Source organism: Amaranthus tricolor, chromosome 14, assembly GCF_026212465.1.
Source record: "Amaranthus tricolor cultivar Red isolate AtriRed21 chromosome 14, ASM2621246v1, whole genome shotgun sequence".
NCBI classification, from domain to species: Eukaryota; Viridiplantae; Streptophyta; class Magnoliopsida; order Caryophyllales; family Amaranthaceae; genus Amaranthus; species Amaranthus tricolor.
In genome coordinates, this window is record NC_080060.1 from 4,050,135 (window position 1) to 4,068,206 (window position 18,072).

The 18,072-nt window shown below is 31.9% G+C and overlaps 2 protein-coding genes across 2 annotated transcripts; both read right to left on the bottom strand.

Moving 5' to 3' along the window:
* Positions 1 to 3,946: 3,946 nt before the first annotated feature.
* On the bottom strand, positions 3,947 to 10,911 carry LOC130800092 (protein IMPAIRED IN BABA-INDUCED STERILITY 1-like). Its single transcript, XM_057663444.1, has 9 exons — positions 10,088 to 10,911; positions 8,640 to 8,924; positions 7,504 to 7,821; positions 7,199 to 7,426; positions 6,940 to 7,037; positions 6,594 to 6,684; positions 5,966 to 6,508; positions 5,353 to 5,476; positions 3,947 to 4,785 (listed from the first exon to the last, which is right to left on the bottom strand). The coding sequence occupies exons 1-9, from the start codon at positions 10,433 to 10,435 to the stop codon at positions 4,766 to 4,768; spliced, it is 2,055 nt and encodes a 684-aa protein (XP_057519427.1). The 5' UTR covers positions 10,436 to 10,911; the 3' UTR covers positions 3,947 to 4,765.
* Positions 10,912 to 15,351: 4,440 nt separating this feature from the next.
* Positions 15,352 to 17,679, bottom strand: LOC130799198 (NAC domain-containing protein 79-like). Its single transcript, XM_057662307.1, has 3 exons — positions 17,535 to 17,679; positions 16,535 to 16,806; positions 15,352 to 15,654 (listed from the first exon to the last, which is right to left on the bottom strand). The coding sequence occupies exons 1-3, from the start codon at positions 17,677 to 17,679 to the stop codon at positions 15,352 to 15,354; spliced, it is 720 nt and encodes a 239-aa protein (XP_057518290.1).
* Between the last annotated feature and the right edge of the window lie 393 nt (positions 17,680 to 18,072).

Consider the following 18,072-nt stretch of genomic DNA (forward strand, 5'->3'; position numbering starts at 1 on the left):
TTGCCACTCCGACTCTTCCATGGTTGCTAAAATACCAGCGTGTCTATCAGAAATAACGCATAAACCTATCCTCTGTGTGACATGCTTACGAATACAAGCCATAAACCACGACCATGCACTTATATTCTCCTTCTACCAAGGCAAAGGCTAATAGAAAGATTCCCTTATCACTATCTTGGGCAATGACAGTCAATAAGGTATGACAATATTTACCATACAAGTGTGTGCCGTCAATGGCGATAAGAGGTTTACAATAATTAAAGCCTTCAATGCAAGGTTTAAAGGCCCAAAAGACACGTTGGAAGGTCCTAATATTAGGTCTCACATATACACCCGTGTCATTGTCCTCCTTAAAATACCACTCAAGTACTAACTCGGGGTTGGAATGTTGCAAAGCTTCTAAAAAACGTGGAAGGAGTGAGTAAGAACCTTTCCAGGTCCCGTAAATGGACAACAAGGCTTATTGCTTTGCACACCACGCTCGCTTATAATTCACATCCACACCAAAACGATCTTTAACCATCTGCCGTACGACAGATACCTTAATGGATAGGTTTTTAGCAACACAATTTCTAATGACATTGTTAATGACAAAAGATGTCAGGTGAATGTGTACAGCCGAAACGGTGTCACTACCCAATACACAAGAACCATGCTTACCCTTATAGGTAACAATACGCCATGAAGATAAATAAGAATGAAACCTAGCCCTAAGTCTCCACGAACAACCCCGCTTGCACTTCAAGGTAAGGATAGTTTGGTTCGAGGTCTCCGTTCTGTACTCCACATTTCTACGAATATAATACACTCTGATAGCTTCCAATAACGATTCCTTTCTATCAAACATCATACCCTTCTCAAACTCTCCGTCTTCGGTGTATGTGGTATCACAAGCCCAAGTCCTCCATGAGTTATCCTTCTCATACTCGTCTAAAGGGGGAAAGAGGGCATAAGGTGTAGGAGGAATGATTATAGGAATGTTGCCTAGGGTCATGTCATTTGCTAGCGCATCCTCATCGACATCCACATCGTCCTTAGAAGGATCGTCAATGAGCTTATTACTCTCATTTCTATCATCCCAGGTCTCATCTCAGCAGTTTCTCCTAAGTTAACCATTAAATCAATTGGAACTTGATTCGCAGGGGGTTGAGAAAAAGTACAAGATGCGGAAGAAACGACGGGATTTACAGTTTCCTAAATTAATATAGGCATAGGGGTAGGAGTAGGATTAGAAGCAACTACATTCCCTAATGGTACTTTTTCTACGTATAACTCCAAAGAGGGAATTTGGGTGGACTTTGAATGCTCCCACATAGCATCTATAGCCTCATCATCCTCAACAGGAAAGGCAAGTAATTCTCCACTCATGTCATATTTAAAGCTTATATTTACGGTACTTCTAGTAGGGTCCAATCCAATCTTAGAACATATAAAACGTTTAAAGTGGTTCAAATCCATGTTCGAATTGTAAGCAAACAACTTACGTCTTCCCCCAACATAATAAACTTTTCCACTACTTTGTCGAATACAACCATTCCAAAAACATACTATAGTCACGCGAAATGATGACATTTTCTACATTAATACAAAGAAAATCAACATCATCATCAACTCATGCCCATACAAGTACATTATATTCATTTGATTATAATCTTTTTTGGTCTAAAAATTATTACTAATAATATTACTTCATTTCTAATAATATTATCAACATTGAATTCAACTAATTCAACAACATTACTTCAAAAAACAACATAAAGCTATAAAAACAATTAAAAATTACCTTCAATACTTATGGATGATTAAGAATAGTTTTTATTTAACAACTAGTAACCAACATTTGAAAAAATAAGCAAATTTGATTATAATCTAAAAAACTACATACACACCAAAAAAACACAAACAAGTTTACCTTTGAGCAAGCTAGAGTATCCCACACTAATTTTGAAGTGCCAAATTGAAAGAGGAATGCAAGGATTGATGGATTGAATCAATGGTTTTAGAGGGAGAATGTCGAGTGTAAAGCTAGGGCTTTGAGAAATGGGGAAAAATGGAAAAAAAGAAACTGATGTGTGTTTTTGTGCAGCAGGTCTGTTCGCATCAAACAGGACAAAGTAGTTGTTCGCAGTTAGTAACTGTGAACAACTATTTCGTCCTATTTGGCTGTTCGCAGTTATTAACTGCGAACAACTCCAAACTACAGGTTTGAAATTTTCACGCTTATTTTTGAAATATTTTTAAAACTCAGATTATTTTGTTCATTTTTTTTTTCCACTTATTGATTTCAAATTTTCGCCAAATGACATACAAACCATATTGTACCACTCGTAAGAGAAGGCCGGCAAATAGCTAGAGACCTGCCAGGAAATAAGTTGGTTCTCTCTTTTCTCGGTTCAACTAAAAAAATGTCGCTCATTAGGTATCCCACTACATCATACGTTTTTCCTGTTGGACTTGCCATCTTGATTGTATAACTTGGATTAAATCTGATGTTGTGCTTGTTGAACTCAAACGCATCAAGATCTTAGCAAACTAGAGGTATTCATTCGGGTTGATTTCGGATTAGATGTTTCGGATCAATTTTAAATCGAGTTTTGTGTCCATATTACTTTTTTCATCAATATAATATAAATTATTTTTAAAATCGGGTCAAATTAAATTCGATCATAAGGTCGGATAAATTTTAGATTACCTAGTCAAAACTTTCATCCTAGGCAAAGGATTGAGTTGTCAAATAGCACTCCTTTTGCGCCTAGCAATTTTTTTTTCTTTCTTTGAATCATTGGACTTATTGTGTGCTTGAGCTTGTGTTCGTTTACTTTTGCTTATGTTTCTTCATCGTTTTGGGCCTCTTTCTTCGTTGATAAACCGCTATTTCCCGTTTTAAATCAAACAAACAAAGTATTAAACATTTAGACTTGTAACTACTTAATTCACATATAGCAAATCTCCTGTGAGACGGCAACATACGTGCGACTATTTATAAGTCTAATCCATAGTTTTAAAATTGCTATTTTAAAGTTTGAATCGAGCATTTTAGACCTTCAAATAGGTATTTTAAACTTTGAACTTAACAAACTTTAAACCATTAGAATAGACATTCTAAGTCTTGAAAGAGATATTTTACAATTGGAGTAGGTAAGTAAATATAAAATTAAGGTTTGAAGTAGAGATTTTAAGAGATAAATTTGGCTTTTTAAGTAGTAGAATGATTGAATGAGTGTATTGGGTTGAAGTTAATACCTAAAAAATTAAAAGAAGATTGAGGGTTAATATAGGGGTTTTAAGTGTTAGATCTGACTTTTTAAGTCTTGAAATGGGTGTATTAAGACTTGAATTCGAGAAGTATAAAATTATTTTGGTCGCACGCATGAGACGGCCGCATACAAGTTTTTTGTGACTCACATAAAGTAATTTTATTGAACGTCAAGAACATCTTTCTTGTCAAGTCATCACGATTAGGGATGACAATTCAGTCTGAATTCGACCCTAGTCCGACTCGATCAGAGGAAAATAATCCGATTCGAGTCCGACTCCAACTCCGACTTCACGACCCGAATTCGAGTTAGAGACAGACCGGAGTTGGACTTTATAAAAAATCCGACACTCCGACCCGAGTACCCGACTCTAACCCTGAAGGAAATCCGACTTTGAATTTGACTTTTAACCCAATATTTTATTTCCTTTAAAACTCTAGACGTGACTAATTCAAGCTCTCTCTCATACTAATTGCAATTTTCGATTTTGAAAAACTACTTGGTATTTTTATTTAGATCAATCAATCAAAATACGACAAATCAGATCAAGAGAAATAAAATACGCCAAATCAAAATGCGAGAAAATTTTGTTAAATTGTAGTATTAGGAATATTTCTCATGTTAAACTTGAATTCAAAATACATATTTTTTTGTTAAATTGTATTTCAAAAATACATTTTGTTAACTTCGTATGCTTTAAATCATTAGTACAATATCACAACGATAAAGTTTAATAATAATCCGACTCCGTATCCGACTCCGTTGGAGGTCCGAGAGTCCGAGTCGGGGCAAACTTGGAGTATGCATAATCCGACTCCGGGTGGAGGTGGACTGAAAAAAAAAGTTCGACTAAAATCCGGAGCAAAGTCGGAGTATGTAAAATCCGAGCCGAGTCTGACCCATTGCCACCCCTAAATTCACGATTGTAGGACTTCGATCTATGGAATAACAATCGTACAATTTCAATGTCGTAGTGATCAAATCGCTATCACCAACAAATAAGAAGCCCATTACACAATTCTACATGAGATGTTTGAAATTCACTTTTATCACGGTGCTATTACCAAATTTACATCTATTTCAAGCATGATTTTCATCTCCTGTTTCCCCAAAATTCAGAAAATTTAAAGTGCAAAATAAAGTTAGTTTATACATACTTCTACTTCTATATTTTTTCCTCCTTATGGATTATTTGGACAAAAACACATCAAAGAGGCTACTATTACTAACACTAAAATTTTTGAGGGCCATTTTTGTTTACAACAAAGGCAAGAGTACTAACCACCAAATTCTGCTCACTTCCACCGTCACTCGGATCATTTTTGATATCAGAACATCGGTTCAGTCTCGTCTGCACCAACGTGATATAAAACTCAAAAAACAAGGCAAATGTCCTGCGCGCACTCGAGTGGTGCATTCAAAGAGTAACTTCCAGCATTGATTAGTATGTTCGTTCAACATCCCGAGATTGGATGATTTGGTAATCGAATGTGACTTCCGTTCATACTTCATTTACCTTGTTTTTTGCCTGCAATGCAAAATCAAAAGTGTTGGAAAATAACACACATGTGATCCCACATCGAAGAATTAAAAAGAGGATGAGTAATATATAAGCTTGATGGGCTACTCCTATTATCGATTGGTTTTAGGATGGAAACTTATTGGGTTTATGTGCAATCAACTCTTCTCTTGTGTGGGTCTTGTAATATAGAAGCCCAATGACAAATTTATCAGAAACCATGTACAAATCTCAGTTAAAATTATTTGGATCAGATGATACATTTGTAGGGAAAGTTGGTTTTGCAAAGCATCAGGCATCATTATATATGGGATTTTTTGCAGGACAAGGAAATCTAAGATTCTTTAATCTTCGTACCATACCAGCTTGAAAACAAATCATTTCGGGTTTGATATCGTGTAGATTTTCGTAGTTGTATACAATCAACTAGGATAGTGTCGTTTTCGAGTAATTGTAGAACTTATTAAGCAAAAAAAAGTGCAGAAATGATTGTATATGTTCATGGGGACTTCCTGAATTTCAACAACACTAAATGAAGGAATATGACATTAACTTTTAGGTTGAGTTGTTTGTTACCTCTTTGGAACCATGATCTTCGAACTGCCTGGCGAATATGACGTTCATGTCTCTCTAGAAGTTCATCGACTCGATGTGACTGAGATAACAATGGTCCGGAAAATTCAACCTTGTCGTCTTTATCCTGAAATCCAACGCCAAGCTCGAGTAAGTTACTGATATAAAGCTACGGATATGTCATGGAAACCTAAAGAAAACAATTCTCGACAGAAACAATCCCAGTCACTTGAGACATCGACTTTGCTTATAGTAAGTTTACTTAGTAAGTTGCCAAGAAAAATCTCAACGCAAGGTTTACATATTGGGAAGACATAGGGAGTGTTTGGCAAATGGATGATAGTTGGTAGCTGATAGCCGATTACAGTGGCTGATTTGACCAACTGATTATGAATCCACTGGTTCAAAAATAGCTTATTCATAACTCTAGCGTTGCTTGGTTTGACCATCCAACCCTATATTTATATCAAAATAAGCTAAAATTGGCTAATAAACTATATTGCCGAACACCCCCATAGCTATAATTAAAAGAATGCAGGAGTAACAAGATTTGATCAAATTCTCCTTTAATTACGTCGAAGTAAATACATGATTAGATCTAATACTTGTAACTAACCATGTGGTTTCTTTTTATTCCCATCTCCTTTTGATAAAGAGCCAAGGATAATTCTTGCGAATGGTACTCATCCGAGGCATCAAAAGAGTCGGGGTGATCAAACTGGCTCCAGTGTCTCCGTACTGTATGCTTAAGTGCATTATAGTAATCATGCCCTCTAGAAACAGCGCGAGCTCCAAGAGAAATATCTACATTATCATGCTTCTTTAACTCAGAATCCTTTCTTTCATTTGATGTTATATAGGTCTCTAACCCATTAAAGCTAAGCTTCGAACTAGACCGTCGGTGTGATCTAACAAATAGATCATCTCTACGGTTCTTAGCCCACGCGAAGCCACTTGATGCTGAAACTTGCAATGGGCCTGAATATGGTACGTCTTCTTGAGAGGCAGTACTCTTCAAATCGGAAGCCTCTTCTCGTCGATCAATTGATTGTTTTGGTGGTTCCCTTCCTTTTATGTTTTCTTCAGGATGAAAGAGTGCTAAACTTCCATTGATTTTGACTCTCCGTGTTTCTTGAACTTGGGGTGGCAATGGCAGCTCCTGTATGGGAAACTTAAAGCAGTTAGGAACAAGTGTAATTTCTTCTTGTATCTAAAAAAGGAAAAGTGCAAACAAAATAGCAAACCTCAGCTGGGGCAAGTTTGCGTACATCCGTTGGTTTCTTTGTTGTCTTTCTTCCTGTTTCAAGCCCACAGACTCTTCCACCGACTTTCTTTCTGTATAACGGTAAATAAATTAGCTTATTTGGCTATTTTAGCTTATTTTGATACAACTAGAGAGTTGGGTGGTAAAACCATCCAATGCTAATGTTTGGTAAATTGGTTGGTTGAAACGACTTATTGTTATGAATAAGTTGTTTTTGAACAAGCTGCTCATAACAGCGAGTTCAAAATTAGCTAGTCAAACTAGTTAATAAAATCAGTTATCAGCCGTTTGCCGAACACCCCATCAAAAACAGAAAGAAACATTACCTTCTTGCTTCTTCGCGGCCTTTTGCATCAATTTCTTTGTTAGGTGGGTATTTAGGCAAAGTTGCTGGGTCGCACGCATATGGTTTACTGCTGAAGTACTGAGAATAAGATTGAAAGGACTCAAATTTAGAACAGATTTGAGATATCACATATGTTAGCCCATATTTAAGGCAATGGGAACAAACATTCGACTATTCTACAAGGAAAACAATGCGGGATCTTCAGAAAAATGAATCGAAAGCAAATCTACGTTATGTACCTCCGAGCATAGAGCTGAGGACGCACTTCCACGCTTGTATGGCTCCACGGAAAGCAAAGTTTCAATAAGCTCCACTGCGGCTTCAGGCATATCTTTACAAGTTTCTAGAAGAGAACTCTCGTAACGTTGCTGTGGCTTAAAAAGAGTGGCATGAGGAAGTTTCGATTTCTTCAAATATTCGTCAGGGGGAGAGCCGCATAGTTTGAAGATCTTATGCAGCTGCTCGACCTGTTCATCAAAAAACGTAATTTTTAGAAACTATGATCATATCACACAGCGGGAAATTGTTTGGCAGAAGTAATCACCTCAGTTCTTCCTTGAAGGATAGGCTTCCCCAGGAGAATTTCAGCAAATACACAACCAATACTCCAGAGGTCAACAGACGGGCCATAGTCTGTTGCCCCCAGAAGGAGTTCAGGGGGTCGGTACCACAGAGTCACAACACGACTTGTTAGTTGATGTTTGTGTGTTGTACTGCAGAAGTTGGCCAAACCGAAATCAGCAACCTTCAAAATTCCGTCATTATTTACCAGAAGATTCGATCCTTTAATATCTCGATGCATTATACCTCGTGAATGGCAGTGCTCGATTCCTGATATTAGTTGCTTCATATAGCATTTTACCTGCATATTTCATTTGAATCTTTAACATTGTTAGGACACCTTAACGCACTGTTTGATTGTTGGTACCAAATGATGGTAATGAGAATGATTTGTACCGTAAATTTGCATGAGATGTAGCATGTTATTCCTATGGTACTGAAATTTTGATCATGAAAACTTTTATTTGTTCACAATCTTCTATTCCCATCTAATACCACATTTTCGTATGGTAATGCATTAGAATGCGTTTTGTGAAGAAAATAAGATGATAAGACGAGAACAAGCATGGCCATTTAACTTGCCAAGAGATTTTCCTACTAAAATTACACTAGTTTATCATCATCATTCCCACCATTTATTACCTACTACCAAACAAACCGTAAATGCCAAATTAAAAGCTTTATAGTTTTCACCTCAATTCCACCTATCTGAACTTAAAAACTTAAATCAGATCTAGAACTTTAGACATAGATTGAGTTTAGCGAGTCTTAATTGCTATATGCACTTATCTGAATCTAAATTCTACTCATTAGGTCTAATCTATGTTACTCAAACTCTTCATTTTGCTTCACGTACCTGTGTCTGATTCTTGATGCTCGAACTAAAATTCAATATTTAAACGTATCCGACACTTGGACACATACCAGACTACCAGTATTCGACATCAGTACCCGAGTCTAGGTAACATAGGATCTAATAATATTAACAATTGTCCATTATCCCAATGTCGTCATTAAGTGGCTAATGATACGAATAAATCCTTAAAATGGCATAAAGAAGGATCTTGCGAATAAAATATCAAAAACATAGCAAAATGGGAGAAATCACACTGAATATACCTGAGCTTCAGTAAACTTGATGTCTGGACAAGAAACTAGTCCTGCAAGATCATGTTCCATATACTCAAAAACAAGGTATATGCTGCATGATAATTTAGATGTGACAATTCCTTCCAACTTGATGACATTTGGATGATCAAGCCTACGGAGAATCAAAATTTCTCGCGCCATAAACCTAACACTCTCGGGTTCAAAATTGTCGAATCGAACCTTCTTCATAGCCACTATCTTCCCGGTTTCAAGGTCACGTGCTCGAAAAACGCTACTATATGTACCTTGACCAATCTAAGTGAAAGGAAATGGCAAAAAGAACACAATAAGATTAAAGGCCTAAACATGCTAAAGTTCATGAATTTGATAAAGTCAGAGTGCGTGTGACTAATCTCCTTGGGAATCGCAAATCGGAAAAAGTGAATTATGGTCGGTTTTGGGCTATTTTAGGGTCATTTTGAGCAAATTGCGAATTCAAAAGGCGAATTAACTAGCGAATTATGTTAAACTAATGCCAAATAATGCAAAAGATTGATATCAGCTACATAAACCAATTTATTCTACCATCTCAACATGTAAGTTCAAATCCTTCCTATGTTTTTGAATCATAGATAAGTAGAATACAAAAAAACATTTGGCACCATAGGACACTTAATACCTAGACAAATATCCAAATATATCCCCAACTACCCAATAAAAGACAAAAGGACTTGAAACAGACAAGTTAAATAAACAAACCAAACTGTACTAAAGTCAGTGATGTTCACATACGGAATGAACATTCTAAAGAACATATACTCATTCATCTCATTGTCAAAACCAATTGTCACAATTTTTTTTGGAAAAAAATTAAGAAAAATACAAACTTTAATCCAAAATCACCAAACCCATCTGAAATTCTCTTCAAGACATAATCCCAGTTCAATTTTGAAATCAGATACTTATTGCACAACTCAAAAATCATAAGAACTATAATTATACCACAATGTTCTATATAATCATCATCGTCCCGATAAATTCCGCCTAAGAGCAGGGTCTGGGAAGAGTAATAAAGAATGCATACCAATACCCTTAGAGGTCAACTATAATCATACCACAATGTTCTATAAAATCCACAACCCAATAACAAAAATTCATTTATTTGTAAAAATAAGAATAATTTGCCTATTAAAGCCTTAACGTTTACTTTTTTCGAATTAAAATTTTAATGTTTATTTTTTACACCGCCATTAAAGTATTAAAGTCTATCGTGTTCAAACCAAATTACAAAATTCTGAACACTCAAGTTGAAATTCCCACCGTTAAAATCATCAAAATTGTATAATTTGGTCAGGATGTTGTAGTCTTTGATACTTTGTGGCTGTGGCCGTAATTCGCAAACGTGTTAAATTTTAGGATTATAATTGGCAAATTATACTAAAAATAATGTATCTTTTTCATAATTTGGGTAAACCCACCTTTTCTAATTTCTCAAAAGCATCAACTCGGAGAGGTAACCAACCATGAATAGCTTCACCAGCAACAGCACTCAACCAGGTTGGCCAACCTGCAGCCACTTGTTCACCTTCCACATACTTCTGCAAATTCCCTAATCTAAAACTCACTGACTCGCTTCCACCAGTAGAGCTGACTCGCCCTGACTCACCATTGTTGGAACCCAATATAAACTTTTTATTACCATCTGACTCAGTGGGACCCACTTTACTACAACCAGAACCACCCACAACTACATTGTCCTTAAAAACACCAGAATAATCCAACGCCGGCGTCACTAACATTCCACCCTTAGAGCTCACACAACCCATTTTTTTATACCTAATTTTCAAAAATCAAAATTTTAAAAATGAAATTAAAAAACAACAAAAACCCAAGAGATTCTAGGGATCATTGAAGAAAACCCAGATCGTAGAAATGAAAAAAAAAATTGTTTGGTTGAAATTAGTAAAAGGAATGTGGAATTTGGAAATGGGGAAGTGTGTAAGAATTATAATTATTATATATATATATATATGGAGAATTAATGATAGTGATCTTGGTTTTGTTGGCTAACTTTTAAGTGAAAGCAACATAATAATTATTTCACTAAAAATGGTGTACATAATTTTTAGGAAAAGATTAGATTTTTCTTGAAAAATTGAACGTTTTAGAGCGAGAATTGCGGAGGTGGAGGCTAAGGAGTACAATGAAGAAGAATTGAATGTGGAATTATAGGCTAATAGAAAGTGAAATTAACGTAGAAAAATCGCGGCATTAGCGGCAAAAAGAGGATTTGTTTTATTGTGGTGACCCGTTTTGTGCCTGGTTTTTGGTTTTCTTCATTGTCTTTTCAATTTTTTGCCTACTCTTTTATGAACTTAATGGTTTTTTTTTCTATTTTTTTTAGTTTTTAAGTTACTTAGATAAATTTGGAGTATTTGGCAATTGACTGTTGGCTGTTGGCTTTTGTAATTAATTTGTTTGACCAGCTGAAAATATTGGTTGTTTTTATTGGCTTTTAAGTTAGCTGAAAAAGCTAGCTACTTGTGAAGATGTTTAGTAAATTTGAATGTTGGCTGTTGGTTGTTTATTAGAGAAAAAATGAGCCAAAAGATGTCTTAATAGAGCAGTTTTTTCATTTTGGCTTAAAAGTAAACTTTTCAGCTACTTTAAAAACCATTCATCAAACACTTTTATTGGTTGTTTGATCAACCAACAAGTCAAAAGTCACCAAAGAGCTAAGAACCAAATACCCCCTAAATGTTTAAATAGATATTTTGTAAAAATTAGGTATTAGTTATTGATTGTTTATTAGACAAAAAGTATGTCTAATGTGTCAAAAGTTATTAAAAAAAGTATGTCAAACGTTTTTTTTTACTTTTTAACCAATTAAAAAGTTAAAAGTAAAAAAAAAAACATTTATTAAACAATCTCAATGAGTACCTAATACCTATATATAAAAAAAAATCGGTATAGAAATTGCACATGCAATAAGATAGAAATAATTACATTTCAAAAAAAAAGAAGATGGAAATAATTAAAGAGTAAGAATGATATTAATTTGATAGAGTATTAAATTCCATATGTTTCCTTTCTAAAAATTGACCATAACAAGTGACCAATTAGTGTTTTCCTAATTTCTAGTTCATAAAGTCTATTTTTGGATGGATATAAAAGTAGTGTACTAAAATCTTGGTATTATTAGCATTTTATATCGCGTATCTACGGACGTCCACCAAGCTAAATTACTTATATATTTATCGATATTTTTTTGTTTTTCTGATATGAGTTCTGGTATGTATATTTAATAATCAATTTTCTTATTTAAATTTTACTTAATGATTAACCTTAAATTAACTAAATTTTAATATGTACTTTTTCATAATACACCATAAAAATTTTATTTATGTTCAATGCTAATAAATTTAGTTGAGTTAAATGTTAAAGTACTTAATTTAATACTTTCTTGTATTTTTAATTTAATTTAGTACTTATTTTTAATACTCACGAGTCACAAGTCATACCAATTTATTTTAGCATAAGAAATTTAGTGAAATCAAAAAAATTTAAATTTTGAATGTTTAAAGTGAAGATAAGGTTACACATTTAAAACTCAAATTTTTAAAAAGATGTCAATTTCTAGCAAATAAATGCACTATTTTTGAATTCTACATAAATACACTACCTAAGTAATATTGGTGGGTAAACAACTTTTATTTAAATTAATATTTTCACGCAGCAAAAAATATTTATTATTGCGCCTATAATTTAAAGGAAACCAAATTTTTAAGTGGAGCAATAAAGGCCATGGGGCCTGCATCGGACTTAACACTTATCTAATTGAATGATTAGGATTTAGGAAGGTGAAGACGTGTGAGATTGAAGTTATATAGATTATGGTGTTTTTGGTAAATAGTGTTTCTTTGTATTTCGCAGTGGATATTGTTTTTTGGCTTGTTTGACAATATGTAATGTTTTTATTAGTTTTTAAGTTAGTTGGATAAATAATTAATTTAGAAGAATGTTTTGTAAAATTAAGAATGTGACTGTTGATTGTTTATCAGAGAAAATACTGATAAAATTAGTTTTTTCACTTTGGTTTTAAAGTAAGTTTTTCAACTAGATGAAAGTCGTTTACTAAATATTTTTTAATTTTTTGATCAACTAATAAAATAGTCAAAAGCAACTACAGATAGGGGTGTTCAATAAGATTTGATTCGAATCATCCAATCTGGAATATCCGGTATTCAGTTTTAAAAACTGGATGAATTATCCGATTTTTGAAAATCGGATAATTTGGATCAGGTATCTGATTTTTAAATCGGATAGCGGATTCAGATCAAAATATGCACATTCGGATATCCGATTTTCTAATTTATATTTTTAATATATAAATATTTATTTATATAATATTTTTTGTTTAGGTTCTTAAATTTACTAATATGTACAATTCTCTATTATAACTAAGTTGTATAACTAATTTATTGTTAATTAATTTAGACTTTTGAAAATCCAACCATATTTTCAAAATGATTTGTATTCAAAGTTTAAAAAATAAGCTTGATTAAAGATATCTATGTGGTAAAAAATGTAAAATTGTTTAAAAAAGGAGAAAAAATAATAAAAAATAGAAAACTAGATATTCGGTATCCAATCTGGATTAAACAGAATATCTAATTTTTTCGAACCGGAACCAAATTTCTAGATTCAAATTTATCCGATTTTAAACTCCCCTAGCTACAAAGTCATTTACTAATCATTCCCTTTATGTTGGCTTGGTTAAGTTTAGATTGTTAATTGATCAATAAGTCAAAAAAATATTCAACTGATCTTGGATGAGACGGCCTCGTAAAGAGACCGTCAATTTGGGTCGACCCAATTCGCGCGTGTATCAACCTCACATGATTTCTCTCTTTTTTTCATTTTTTGGGCATTTTTCAATTTAAATGTTAAAGGTATCAAATTTTGACCTTAAAGTTATCAATTTCAACTTAAAGTAAATTGTTTTAACAGATCAATTAAAGTAAAAAATTTCAATTTTGACCTATTCGTAATCAATTTTGACATTAAACTGATCAATTTTTACCTAAATATGGTTTTGTTTCACAATTTGAGAATGAATTTAATAAAATGGTATTATTTTATCATTCTATTGATGAATTGTATAGATATATTGTATAGCATTTAGTTCAAATTTAATATGTTAATAATTTTAACACTATTATTGATAGTTTTATTGACCATTTATTTGTTGTTTGAAATTCATCCATACAATGATAGAATAATACCACTTTATATAACTTCGTTCTAAAATTGTAAAACAGATCATATTTAGGTAGAAGTTGATCAGTTTAACGTCAAATTGATCACTTATAGGTTCAAATTGAAATTTTACTTTAATTGATATGTTTAAGTATTACTTTACGTTGAAATTAATACCTTTAAGGTCAAAATTCATAAATGCTTAGAAAATGGAAAAACAAGGGAAAACGTGTGATGTTGTTACACGCGCGAATTGGGCCGGCCCACTCTTGGTCTCAATTTGAAACGGTCTCAACCAAAGTAAAAAATATTTGGATCAAATTTTTGTGCATACCTCTAAATTTCATCCCTACTCTATTATTAAATTTACCCCATTATCACATCTAAAGAAGGTAAGAAAAGTTTCTCAATGCCTCTTATGTTGCATACATGATACATACGTATAATTAACAGGATTAACATTTCATTATTTCAATATCATTAAGTATTGCTATCACTAAGATTGTAATTTAAAGATCGAACATAATCTTACTATTTTTATATACTTATTAGTGATAATAAAATTATTTTTTTTTCCAATTAACCTTTAATAGCTTCACATTAAGGAACCATTTTTCTTCCTTGACGATGTCACATTGTCACTACGTGGAATTTTATTTGTGTGTTTCGCTTTCTTAGTACTTCTAACTCAAGTACTGAAGTACAAACTTTTTTGTTTTTCGTTTAATTTTGTCATTGTTAAAGTATGAATATATTTAACAGGTTCGATTATATACAGGATTTTAAAAAATTATATGCTTTAATATTAAAATATATAAATATTAAGTGTTTAAAAATATAAAATTATTATAAAAAAATATCATAATTTATAATTTTAAATTTATATAGGATATTTAACAAATTTATCAATTTTTACACTCCTTCTAATGTTAAAATGAAGTACATATAATTTTGTTTGGTGCGGTAAGAGCTAGGTAGGTAGGTGTGTGTGTGTCCCATTACTTGTCAACTGTGTTAGGAATGTTCTCATTTCTATATTTTTGTTGTTCCTTTTTTTTTTTTTTTTTTTTTTTAATATAATTAGTTTTGGTTTCTAATCTTTATACTTCGTCCCTATATATTTTTCAATAATATTATTATAACAATTTATATAATATTTATAGTACTCATATATTTTCCATTAATTTTTTTCAAACATTAATGTTTGATTCTTATATTTTTTTACCAACCTTATTTTATATATTTTTAATACTTATTATCCCCACATTTTTCTCCAATAACTTTACTATTCAATAAAATAATTTATTTACTATTTAAAAAATTTAACTTTTTTTAATTCTCTTTTAACATTTCTTATAGAGCATCAAATAAAACAGAAAGAAATACGGTATAACATTTGCTTTACATTAAAACAAGCTACATGCTTACATCATCTAGATCTAGACCCTTGAAGTATTAACATGGAAGAATACATGCATGACAATCACAAGTTACAAATTGTTAGTTTTCTCATCACGTATAGTATATCCATCACCACATGGAGTCCAAAGGGGAATGTTTGATCTTGAACTTGTAGTTGGTTTACTTCATTTTGTTGGGTTGGTATAGACGAGTCAAACGACTCATCAGTACCCGATGATGATTTAAAATCCAAATACGAACTACTTTCTAAAGGCGACAACTTTTGCTGGTTGCTGCCTAAAAAGGAATAATTCGTATTCGTTGCATCTCTAGGTTGAAAATATGTACTAGAACTTGTACTACTATTACTAGTAAATTGTAGAGCCTTGAGTAATAAGGAATTTATAGTGTTATTTAGATTAGTACTTAGCAAGGTTGAAGGCCATGACATTGAAGGAAAATTAGGGATATTTGTTTCCCAATTAGTACTTACCAATTTGTCTATGTGCATGGTAGTTGGTACCATGCACTTTTAATTAAATTAGGGTCATGACAAATACTTGTTGTTTTAGGCACGTGAAAAAATTGCATCAGATAAGAATAGAGTATTAATTTAGTAGTATTAATTTAATTACTTCTATTTGACTAAGTACGAATCTCTCTCGCTCATCCCTTATTATAAATGAATATTTAGTCCTAAGTATATGAAGCCACTGCTTTAACCATTAACTTTTAAAGCTGTAAATTTGTAATTAAACCGAATAAATAATTATTATTTTAGATGTATATATATTACTTTCTCCGTTCTGAAATATTCGCTATTTAATAATTTTTGACATTATTTATCGTTCAAGCTTATTTATAAATTGCGGCTAATGTGTAAAAAAAATTATAGTCAAGTGGTATATTATTTGAATTGTCTAATTGCATACTTTCATAATAGAATTATCAAGTATTTATCATTTATAGATGTACATAGTTCTATATATATATATATATATATATATATATATATATATATATAATATAATTCTACTAGACCACTAACATGACAAACAAAATAACGCAAATCTTATACAAGATTGTTTCAATGTTAGATAAATATATAAAAATGCCTAAATATAAAAAATAAGTATTTTAACATTGAAAATGTATTTTTAATTAATTTAATTGGACTATTTAGCTTAATTTAAAACTGCATTACAATAAGACTGTACCAACAACTGTAAAATTTATGAAGAAAATAAAGGGGAAAATGTAGGTACCTTGGTGGGTTGGAAGGAAGGCTTATTGTTATTGGTGAGGCGATATTCATGCATAACCCAACTAGTTTTTTCACCCTTGGATGCTCTTCCAAGGTAAAAAACAAGTGTCTTTTTCATTCCAATAAGCAATTCGCTGCCAAAGATTTGTTTGTCCTTTCCTGTAGTTTTCCAATAACCTCCAACTGTGGCTCTATTTGTTCTTAATCCTGTTGGGTATTTTCTATCTCTTAAGCTGAAAAAGTACCATTCTTTTACTCCCATTGATGCTTTTGCTGCACATTTATTTATAACAACGGGTGAATTTAGGTTTGAGTCACGCTATAATAAACATTGAATTTTATGATGTATACTACATTAAATAGTTGAAAAAGTATATATATGCAAATTTGAATGTTTGATTTACTTTATATTAGTGTTCTGGACTCAGCCTTTACGAAAGAATCTTGGGCTTGTTGTCTCTTAGAAAATTTGTTTTCATTAGAACAAACTTTTAATTGATCCGCTGAAATAAACTCACTTATTATTTATTTTTAAATAAACCTACTTATTAGGTATATTTGCTAAAAATAAACTGACATATTATTTAGAAATATTTTAAAGCTTCTTTGTAAGTCAAGAATTAGGAATAAGTAATAGATTGGTTTATTTTCAACAATTATATCGAATATGTGGGTTTGTTTAAAAATAAACAATAATTGAGTTTATTTTGAGCGAATTGAGTAGAAATTAGTTTATTTTTTTTTTACAATTTCTCCTATTTTAAATCGTTTTAATCGTAAAATAAATTTCATTTACTAGAAAACATTTGAGTATGACCTCTCACCCAATAAATTTTTAGCCTTGTTTAAGAAGTAACTTATCAAACTCGATAAAATAATGATATAAACCAATGTAAACTGATCATATTTATGCTAAACCTTTTAATTTATGAGCCTTGTATATATAATTAGACGCATTGTGGGAAAATTAGGGCAAGAGTATAAATTAAACATGTACGTACCTGGAAGGTCCCAAGGCTCACACTTATTTAGATCAACATCAGCAATGGCTTTAGAAGAAAAACTAATATCACAAAATTTTTTTGATAAATAAAATGTAATTAACTCCTCATCCGTTGGATGAAACCTAAACCCTGGATCTTCCATTGATTTATTTTCGATACTAACCAACCAAAATTAATATTATATATACAAAAAATGATACTATATTATAAATTAAGAACATTTTAAAAATTATTTCATAATTACCTTTCTATGTAATATAGTTACTTTTACAATTATGAGTTTTTGGCTCAATCGTGACCATAGATTTTTTTTATTTTAGTGAAATCAAGGGTGTAAAATTCTTCTTTTCCTTCTCATTTTCAACCCCTTCCCTATGAATCCCTTCCCTATATATATATATATATATGTATATATATATATATATATATATATATATATATATATATATATATATATATATATATATATATATATATATATATATATATATATATATATATACGGGAAGAATCCAATAAGAAGGGTGTTAAAAAT